This window comes from Chenopodium album, chromosome 18, assembly GCF_948465745.1.
Source record: "Chenopodium album chromosome 18, dcCheAlbu1.1, whole genome shotgun sequence".
Taxonomy (NCBI): Eukaryota; Viridiplantae; Streptophyta; class Magnoliopsida; order Caryophyllales; family Amaranthaceae; genus Chenopodium; species Chenopodium album.
The window spans coordinates 39106980-39118074 of record NC_137851.1 but is presented as its reverse complement, the minus strand read 5'-3'; the positions used below and the strand labels follow the sequence as shown (position 1 = coordinate 39118074).

Below are 11095 nucleotides of genomic sequence, written 5' to 3'. Positions count from 1 at the left end.
TAATGAAATTCATACTTGGTAGTTGCCCCGGATTCGAATCTCACCGCCGCGAGGAGGAAGAAGGTTACGCGTACAAGGGGAATTCTGAATAGGTTGGCTATGTATCCAGATAGGTAGGTGATAAAAAAATCATCACTAGGATAAAGAATTAAACCACTGCTTTTTACATATATTCTCTTCTCTTTTCCATCATTCGTGATCGAACTGATACAAACTGATGAGTGGAGGGAATTTATAACTACTCTTGTCAGGAAGAACTATGCCAAAAGAGGTTGCCAGAAGCATCTCATCAACCAGCATAAGCATAATCTAATTTCTGATATATTTAACTTATTTTCTGATATATATAGCCTATTTTCTGATGTATAGAACTTATTTTCTGACAATTATAATATAGTATCTGATTTATATAATCTAATATCTGACCATTATAATCTAATTTCTGACCATTATAATCTAATATCTGACTATTATTTTCTAATTTCTGACCATTAAAATTTTTTTTCCTCAATTTTTTTTTTTTGATTGTATGACCGGACTCACGTGAGTCCGTTCTACACAAAACTTTACCTATATTTATTTTTTACCTAGTGTATTTATTTCCTAATCTTGTGAAAATTGAATAAATTATATAGTCTTTAGTTTACTTAATAAAAGGAACATATAATGTAATTATGTAAAATTTGAAACATTAATAAAAGTTGGTTAAGATGATGACTGTAAAACTGTCATATAATACAGTCAAAGTACAATTTAATGTTGATGATTTTTTACCATTTGTGATAATTTGACAATTAAATAATGAAAACTGTATATTATTTATTTTGAAACAACCGGAGTAACATTTACTTGTATTTTTTTATAACAAAAGCAAAGTATTATAAATAATAGTCCTTGGTTCCAACTCATGTCTCATATCTAAACACTAGACTATCAACAAAAGAATATAAAGTCCCAATCAGGAAGAGCAAACCATGGTTACTCACAACGACAACAACAACAACAACAACAATTTGTACATAGAGCAAGGCGGCCATGCCGGAAATGTTCATGATTTCGATAAGAACCTCGATGATGATGGCCGCGCCAAACGAACCGGTAAACTACCACAACTTCCTCCTCCTCCTCCCCCAATCTTACACTTCTAGATTTATAATTAAAACGGTTGCACCACTTATCGGTGTCACCCTCTCACAACCCAGAAAAAAACAGAGGTTTTCCGTTACACCGTTAGTTTTGTAAAATGAAATACTAAATTTTTTTCTTTTTACTGGCTAAGAGTGATTTTTCTACTTGAATTGTTGTTCACCACTACTAGTGTAACGATTGTGTTATTTTCTCTGTGTATAAAGTAAAAGGATAATTTGTTTTTTACTCACATTTTTCGAAGAACTGAAGGTCAATTAAAAATCCAGATTATGAAATTTGGCTGATCAAAAGTCAATTAAAATTTGATTAATCAAAAGTAAATGTTAATACAACAGAAGTGAAAAAAAGACTTATATTTATGATTAATTATGAACATGATTTATGAGTAAAATACGAAGTTAGAGATTTATTTTGAGACTAAAGGAATACATCTCTTTTAAACGTAGGATTTTGTGAGTTCTGTAAAAAAGAGGTACTAAATAATCATGATTTTCAGTGTCACATTAGATTTACCACGGTAATCTATGCAATTTTTCTAATTGTTTTCATTTACCACCGTTGTTATTAACCAAATTGGTTAAAAAAATGAAGGGACGGTGATATCGGCGAGCGCGCACATAATAACGGCGGTGATAGGGTCAGGGGTGTTGTCGCTGGCGTGGGCAATAGCACAGCTAGGATGGGCGATTGGACCTGCGGTACTAATATCATTTTCATTTATTACATACATGACCTCGACGATGCTTGCCGACGCCTACCGTTCACCGGACGCTGTTACCGGCAAGAGAAACTATACTTACATGGAAGTTGTCCGAGCAAATTTAGGTAAATAAGTTACCTCTTCTTATGTTATTACGCATTATAATTACAATTAGAATTATCCCCTTTTTCCTGAAATTTAGGTAGAGCGGAAAATGAGTGGGCCATTTGGTCCTAAATTTTATGGTTCTAGATAGTGTGATTAACATGCATGGATTAATGAGATGATGGTTTATTACTGTGGAGGATCAATGGTGTAATTTTGGTATATTAATATGTTCACTTAACTCAAATTATTATGGAGTACTCCGTATTTCGTATTTTTTCCGTCTTTTAATATTTTTATTTTATTATTTATACGGTAATTATTCAACAATTAAAAGTCAAAACACGAACAATTATTGTTCAATACGGAGTAGTATAAAGTCAAAATACGAAGAATTATTAGATGAGGATTTGTGATTGATATATCCAAGTCTCCCTTAATTTTATTAATTAATGAAAGCGGAAACTTATGTCTCACATAATTATCTGACATTGTAATTTGCATTCCGTAAAACTTGTGTTATAAAAAGTCAAAACAATATGTGTGATAAATTAGTTCGTGCTAGATAAGTACAGTAGTAAGCTGCTGCTACTCCAACTTTGATAATTGTTGGATATGATGCCGGTAAATTTGAGCACATTCTTATCATGAAATTGGTGGATATATGTTTCTTTTTGTGACCGTTGAATATAATTGCATTAAAATCACCATATTTATTCTTATCTGCAACTGTAGTCCAGCGTTGTTCATTACCAACTATACCTCTAAAAATAGTTATACGTACGACGTAATTGATTAAAAATGTATCTAAGTACCGTTAATTCCGTTGTTGGACCTAATAACTCAATGATACGAGATCGTTAATATCATATGTCCTTTTCATATAGCATCCATTGAAGATTGATTATTACAATGTCATTACGAGACATGTATAATATTTTATGTGTCTGTTTTTAGTAGGATTCAGATTCTTATCCATTTTGACTTTTAACAATGTAAATTGATTTTCAAGCTAGGAAGTTAATTGAATTGAATTGAATTAAAACGTGAGAAAATATAGCATTGGGATTTTCACATAATAAATTTGACGGTTTGTTGTACGTTACTTATTTCAGGTGGCAGGAAAGTCCAACTATGTGGCCTAGCTCAATACGTGAATTTGGTAGGCGTCTCAATTGGATATACCATTACTGCCTCAATAAGCATGGTGTAAGTCAAAGATTCCACTTTAGTAATTTCCAAGTTTATGATCAATGTTGTTTAAGTAACTTGCATTTATCAAATTTTGGCTGATAGTCCTAATGCCTTAGTAGTAGTTGAGTATGAACTAGATTTTTATTGTTTCCTTTTCTTGCCAAACAATGTCTTAATTAAAATAACTCCCTATATGCCATCTAATATTAATGGTCCTTAAGCTAAGGTGTGTAAATGATTTGCGCTTTTAAATCCAAAACAATACTGCTTTCGTTTCCTAGTAAAGTTTCATTCTTCAGTTCCATACGGTTTTTTTTTTGGTGTTGAGAGAGCCACAAGGGCGGGTGATGAGAATAGATCCCAAAATCACCGGAAATCAGGAGGGGTGCTCTAACCACTGGAGCTATCCCTCACTCTCAGTTTCATACGTATTTAGTTGTTAGCTGATAAAGTAATATGATCATGAGACTTGATTGATTAAAATGATTTTTTTTTTTTAAAAAAATAGAGTCTACCGACGATGAAGTTTGTTCGATTAAAAGCGAATAAAAAAAAAATCGCATTAAATATGAAAGACTTATTTGTTTACTTAAGGTGTAACTATTTTCAAATCAAAATAAAATTTGTACAAAGTTTTACCGTTCATTTACTAGTACAATAATAATAATTATGAATGTTGGAAATGGAACAGAGCGGTGAAAAGGTCAAACTGTTTCCACAAGTACGGGCACCATGTGAAGTGTAGCACATCAAACACTCCGTTTATGATAATATTTGGGTGTATCCAAATACTGCTGAGCCAAATCCCCAACTTTCACGAGCTTTCTTGGCTTTCTATGGTGGCAGCTATTATGTCTTTTGCCTACTCTTCTATTGGCCTCGCTCTTTCCATTGCCAAAGTTGCTGGTACGTTCATCTATATTCCTTGGAGGCTTGGACCACCTTTCCATATCATCTTCTCTCTTTCTATATTCTCTATATATATATTATCATGTGCATCCAAATATTCCATTATTATTATTATTATTATTATTATTATTATGTAACTTTGATATATTGCATTACTTTCTCCGTTTCAATAATATTGCAATAATGATACTTTTACACTATTCATCATTTTTGTTTGATCATATTGATTTATACGTTAAATAAAAATATAGTTATATGGGATCTTATTAGATTCGTCTCATAAAATACCTTTTTTTTTTTTTTTTTTTTTTTTTTTTTAATACAATTATAGATATTTAACATATAAAATGTGTTTTGTGATGCATAATTTCAACTTTGTTGCAATATTAATTATTGAAATGAAAGATGTATTGTTTAAGATTTGTGTTTGCTATTGTTGTTTTTAATTGTAAAATAATTGTAACGGCGGTTTAAAATATTGATTGTGAAGGTGGAGGATTAGGGAGGACATCATTAACGGGAGTAACGGTAGGAGTGGACGTGACGGCGGCAGATAAAGTGTGGAGGTGTTTTCAAGCTATTGGAAATATTGCCTTTGCCTATGCTTATTCTAATGTCCTCATCGAAATTCAGGCAAGTTTTATCCTCCAACCTTTCTCTTTTGATTATACAAAGTTTGGCTGCTTATTCTTTTCCAATATGACTAGGAAGAAATTGTATGTGCAAAGCATCTATTACATAATTAGGTATGCTATATGTCAAAATATGGTATCTACAATCTAATTTAATGAAAACTAGCTAAATAGTTTACGACTTTACGTGTCCCCGCGTACACTATTAATCAAGCTTACTTGGTGGTGACGGTAAGATAGTAAGACTAGTCCATTCTCTTACCTAAACTAATGCAATTGCTTGGTCTACATCGACTGGCATGATTTTATCGTAACATAATAGTTTATCTAGAAAATTTATCTTACACATATATTTATACAAAGTATATATATATATAAAAAAAAAAAAAATACTTATGTACCAACTAATTATTTAAGGACACAAATCCAAAGTAGTTGATATATCGGTAAAATAATTTGGATTGTTATGCTTAAATTAGGGTCCATAAAAATAAGAATAATAATTTCTGGGGTCATAAGATGCATGGAGGGAGGAGGTTGATAATTGAGATGGCGTGCCAAATGGTTGCATGTGACGCACCTAACTAGGGATGCGTACTCGAATTAACTCCGATCCTCTTCTTCACCGTTAGGCTTGTGACACGACTTTTGTCTTCGCTTGTGTTCATGTTTCTCATGTTTTTTCGTTGTATCACACTAATCACTCTTCCTACGCTCATACTAAATATTTAAATTAGTTTGCATTTTTTACACAAAAATATAGTAAGTTTCTAATAGCAAGGTTAATTTTTTTTTTTTTTTTTTTAATGTAAACTAGAGTATTCATGTTTTTGAGGGTTATTTTTACTTCCTAGTACGTACCTCATGTGCTTGTGTTAGTTGTGTAGAGAAAACGATGTATGATCGATGTATAATTATATAGAGAAACTCATCACACTGAGTTGGGTTATGGTGTTACACAAAACCATATTAAGGATTTCCCTGGTGACCGAGTAAAACAAAATACTTGCGTACATAAGCTTGCGTTGAAGAAGATTACATTCAAGTGTATAAAAGTTCAAACATAGGTTGAATAGCCTAGCAGTGATACCATACGTCAGTCATCCTCTTGAGTTTACATATGTAGTCTATGTTTTATGCACTAGATTTTCACTTATTAAAACTTGTATGAAATGAATTGATTTTATAAAAAAAAAAAAAAATACTACTTACTAATACATACTTATTCACTAAAATGTTTGGATTTATTTTGGTTGTTGAACTCGATCATCCTTTTATTTGTCCAAACTTAACTTATTAGAAATAATTAATATCGAACTAATCTAAACAATCAAAAATTGTTTTCCTAGAATAATTGACATAATGTGATTATGTCAATAAAACAAAAGAGATGCGTCTTCTTTCGTTCATGTCAACAAATAGTCTGTTTTCTCCGTCATCATTCGCGGAATTCATGTCGTCAAAACATCGTGTCTTTCAATAATACATTAAATAATTTGAGGCTACGAAGATTTGATTTTGGTTCGTCAGAGTGATTAATCATTCATCGACTACTAGTCAAAGTTTAATTTGGATTATTATACATTTCTAGATTGATATTTTCAATTAGACCACTTTTAAATTCTAATTTATCCACTCGCTCTAATCTTATTGGATGATAAAATTTTCAATTATTTAGAAAATTAAATAGCCAACTATTGTGTGACCAAAGTGTATTCATGCTAATACTCATCATATACTAGAAATTATTTTTCTACTTTATCAAATTATTAGGAATTACTTTGTGTTTTTTTTTTAAAAAAAAATAAAAAATAAGTATAGCAAGATATATTTATGTGACTTTAAGATGTTCTTTCTCGGGAGAAAGAAAAGTGACCTTTAGGTGTTTTCTGTCAATTTTCGGATTTAATTTCTCTATTTTGTATCATGTTACTTTTTTTTTTTTCTATATATAATATATATACCTATTAGAACATTAAAAAATAAAAATAGATAGAAGTAATTTACTACTTCTATTTATGAGTTTAAATAGATAGAGAAAGTTAGAAATACATGTAATAATAACAACTTTAAAAAAAAAAAAAAAAAAAAAAAAAAAAAAACCCAAAAAAAGACACATATAGTGTTATACATAAGTGAATATGGAGTATGAAACAAAGGTAGTAACTAGTAAGGTGTATAAGTGAATACTACGTATGAAGAATTACTCCATAAAAGGAATTGGAAATCAAGTGCATAGTATGACTATGTGAGCGGTTGCAAAAATAGATAAGCCGCGTGCTGTCGATCGTCATCCAGGCCATTAAATTTAGCAACATTGACCCTTGTTTTTCAACTGTCTATCTCTAATTTTAATACTCCGTTGTACATTGATGATTTGATTCATTTCTCAATTTTTATAGCTAGACTCCTCTTTAACTAATTTCCGCCGACATTCCGTAATTCATGACTAATAAAGTTTTAACTCTTTCTTCAGTCCTTTTTATTTGCATCTTTACTCAAATTTTAATAGTCCATCTGTTTTTTACAAGTCTCCCGCTTTTATACTTAAAAAATAGTGGCTAGTTTCATTTAGGTGTCCCATTGCTAATATATCACGCCATTATTTCAATTGCCACTTAATACACCCATTATTTCAATTGCCACTTAATACACCCATTATGTATAATTTACGGACTGAGGGTATATCAATGAAAAATAATATAGATGGCATTTGATTTCAGGTTTAAGTATCACCCTTTCAAATTTTAACCAACTAATCTAGTTGATAATTCACATTAATGTATCTTTCTCTCTTCAAGTAATATGTAATTTGCCGTTTATGTTTGCATGATCATGTTAGTCTTTATCTTGGTTTCAACCCAAAAAAAAAAACTTTGTGAATTGTGACATAAATTTAAGTTTATTTTTTTCCAAAAATAACACTTTTTTCCTTGGATTTGAAAGAATTCTTTTGTCGATGCCGCACTATTTTATTTTAAAAAGTGCTTTATCATGGATCATACGTTAATGTTGGACCAGAGAATGTCAATCTTAGGCCATAAAAAAATGCTTTTCTTTTCGACTTTTTTTCAGAAAGAATTCGTGAAAATTAATAGACAAAAAAACTCTCTTCTCATTGTAGAATTTTGGTCCCCAATTGATATCCCGGAAAATCTAGTTTAGTCCATATGCTTTGTCACATCAAAAATGCATGGGGGTATGGAATATGGATACCTCCAAAAGCTAGTGGGTTGAACATGACCTTAGGCACAACTTTAATGGTTAATCTTTTCATGTAAGTTGTAGATATTATTTATTTAAGATAGTTAATTCGTTTAGTCTACTTAAACTTCTTACTTACTTTTGTTTGAATTAGACTAGCTAAGTAAGATAAGTACAAGTCAAACTACATAATTATATTCAGCTTATATTAGTTTATTTTTGTCTAAGTTATAAGAAACTAATGCTATTAACTTATTAAGTATATGATGTCTTTACTTTTGTATTAAGAAACATATATGTTTGAATTAATGTTAAAGGCTACACAAGAAAAATCTTATTCGAATAACATTTCAATGTGGGTTGATGGTTCGATTTGAGTCAGGTTAATCGGGTCGGGATTGAAATGGGTTCATTTGTCTAGTAAGTTGGTTTTGATCAATTAGTAGGTTAATTTGATTTGGTTATATCAATGGTATGAATTGGAAGTTTAGACCACACAAAAGAAAAAAGTTTTATACCAAGCCAACCAAACTAGAATGATTCGGGACTACACAAAAACTAGATCTTATTGACATGAAACGTTAAAACCATACATATCATGTGGAGAGAATTAACATACATTTAGAGAGAATAAATGAATACATGATGACCACGCTAGCATGATGTTACCTTCATTAAATAAACGAAGCCAATAACTTTGTGGTTTTACTTTATTAATCTATGTTCTGTTTCTAGCAAAAAATAAATTGGGACAGAGAAAGTATATGTTTAGGCGGACAATACCACATGGGACAACTTAATTAATGAGAAGCGGAGAACCGACCCTATAATCAAGAGTGACAAAGCCATCTTTGTTAGGTATGGGCAAAATGATAGGGACCAAAGCTAGGCCCACAAGAATTGAACCAAGGGGTCATTTGGTTTGAGAAGGAAATCGCTTGTCGTGTTTGAGGGCATTTTTCTTTCTAGCTCTTTACGTCTGAATTCTCTTAACCTATCATTTTCATATCCAAGGAAAATTCGAAGATATTGTACAAATGTTTGTTTTAAGCTGAGGATGCCCCAATTTCTCATGATGAGAAACGAATTCGTTTCTCATGGTGGCATTTTTGTGAATAAATCAACAACTTTTTCAACTGTGGAGCTCACAATATTGAAAAAGTTGTTGATTTATTCACGAAAATGCCCCCATGAGAAACAGGGAATTTCCCTTTTAAGCTTATATGTTTGTCAAATTCAACGATTTCTATTGCTCTAAAAGATCTCAACCATGTAGAATCTTTTACTCCCAACCACTGGAACCAACAGTCAAGTTTATGACTGTGTAATTTGATCTAGTTATGTGATAATGAAATCCGGATTGAGAGAGGGTGTAAAATAGTCTATAAGTTTGTGGTCCTTGAATTGGTCTAGACCCTATAGATATGTCACTCATGTGCACATACAAATAGAAATTATCATAGGAAAAAAACATGAATAATTAATCCATAAACCAAAGGAAAATACTAGCGAAAGTTTAAAGATGGGAATTATCAGTTTAGTGGCAGCCTCAAAAGAGTATAGCAACTATGACGAATTTATTAATTTGAAACAGTTTACTTATAATGCAAATTAATTTAAGTATATGAATTATAATTAATGATTACATGGAAGCTTAGTTGAGCTAACTGTGCGTTCTGCCAAACTGCCTTTGTTTTGAGTTATAACCTTATGCTTGATAAAATGAAATGCTTGCATAGTTTAAAATGCGCGTTTACTGCTTACCCCAACAATACAATCTTTGTAGTTTTTTAATCAGACTCCTATTGACTGTATCTGCAATGAACTCACCAAGACGTTCTTCAATTTGATCGACGTTACAGGACACACTGAAGTCATCCCCTCCGGAAAACAAAGTAATGAAGAAGGCATCCTTGGTTGGAGTATCCACCACCAGCCTTTTCTATATCCTTTGTGGTTGTTTTGGTTATGCTGCCTTTGGTAACAATGCCCCTGGGAATTTCCTCACCGGATTTGGATTTTATGAGCCTTTCTGGCTCATTGATTTTGCCAACGTGTGCATTGCTGTTCATCTAGTTGGTGCTTACCAGGTACAATTTCTTCATCCTTCTCTATTAATGGTCTCATCAATGACAAAATTTATCACGTACTAATTAGTTTCTTACAAAACATGAGCAACATGACAAAGAAGCTGATTGTATTGTGTGTAGGTTTTCACCCAGCCTGTCTTTAGCTTTGTTGAGACCTGGTCAAAGAAGCATTGGCCGGAAAACAAATTCATTACTAGGGATCACCCGATTGAGATCCCATTTGGCAATGGAATCTACTACTTCAACTTGTTTAGGCTTGTTTGGAGAACGTCTTATGTGATAGTAACAGCAATACTAGCTATGTTATTCCCATTCTTCAACGATTTCCTTGGGTTACTTGGAGCATTATCGTTTTGGCCACTAACCGTGTTCTTCCCTGTTGAGATGCACATCTCACAAGCCAAGGTTCCTAAGTACTCGACAAAGTGGATAGCTCTTAAAACGCTTAGCCTTGTGTGCCTGATAGTGTCGTTGATAGCTGCAGCTGGTTCGTTACAGGGACTTATTGGCTCTGTTAAGAAATACAAGCCTTTCGAAGCACAAGAATAAGAGTCTTTACAATCTTTTGGTACAATCTGTTGTGAAAAAAACAGTAGCAAAAAATGTAAAACAATATTTCAATCATGGTTGAACTTAAATCTTTCATATAGATGAGAGCATTTTAGGTTTTGCCCCGAAAGATGGTGGCTTTGTAATAGACAGGTTGTAAGCCTCCTGGCATGCGTGCCTTTGTTGTGTAATTAGTGGCGCAATGCAGGTGATTGGAAAGTGAAGATGAACCGGTGTTTTATTTCTCAATTCTCTTAATTATCGAAGAAAATCCATAATATGAGCTTATTGTATCTGTTAAAGGTCCAATACAACCTGTTTTTGTTCAGATCCGACAACCCGTATCCGAGATCTGTGAAGACCCTATCGTCCAACTAAGCACCTATACAGAAAGCAAGGATTAGCTAACCCCGGGGTGAATCCGGGGATAACCACTCCGATAGTAAAGTTAGAAAGTGTTTAAGAACAAGAAGATATTAAGAGAATGACAAGAAGATATTAAGAGAGAGAGAGAGTAATTAATGCTACCTTTTAAATTGAGACAAACCTACCTATTTATAGTG

The 11095-nt window shown here is 32.2% G+C and overlaps 1 protein-coding gene across 1 annotated transcript; it reads left to right on the top strand.

Annotated features, from left to right (window-relative positions):
- Positions 1-900: 900 nt before the first annotated feature.
- Positions 901-10781, top strand: LOC145592402 (amino acid permease 6-like). The gene is made up of 7 exons (XM_081648849.1): positions 901-1098; positions 1741-1974; positions 3070-3163; positions 3840-4054; positions 4548-4690; positions 9756-9983; positions 10104-10781. The coding sequence occupies exons 1-7, from the start codon at positions 975-977 to the stop codon at positions 10530-10532; spliced, it is 1467 nt and encodes a 488-aa protein (XP_081504975.1). The 5' UTR covers positions 901-974; the 3' UTR covers positions 10533-10781.
- Positions 10782-11095: the final 314 nt, after the last annotated feature.

Bases quoted from the DNA above. Each gene is read 5' to 3' on its own strand.
- LOC145592402 (XM_081648849.1), top strand. From the start codon at position 975: ATGGTTACTCACAACGACAACAACAACAACAACAACAATTTGTACATA. The intron at 3,164-3,839 runs GTAAGTCAAAGA...GAAATGGAACAG, and splicing joins ACTGCCTCAATAAGCATGGT to AGCGGTGAAAAGGTCAAACT. The intron at 4,691-9,755 runs GCAAGTTTTATC...TCGACGTTACAG, and splicing joins ATGTCCTCATCGAAATTCAG to GACACACTGAAGTCATCCCC.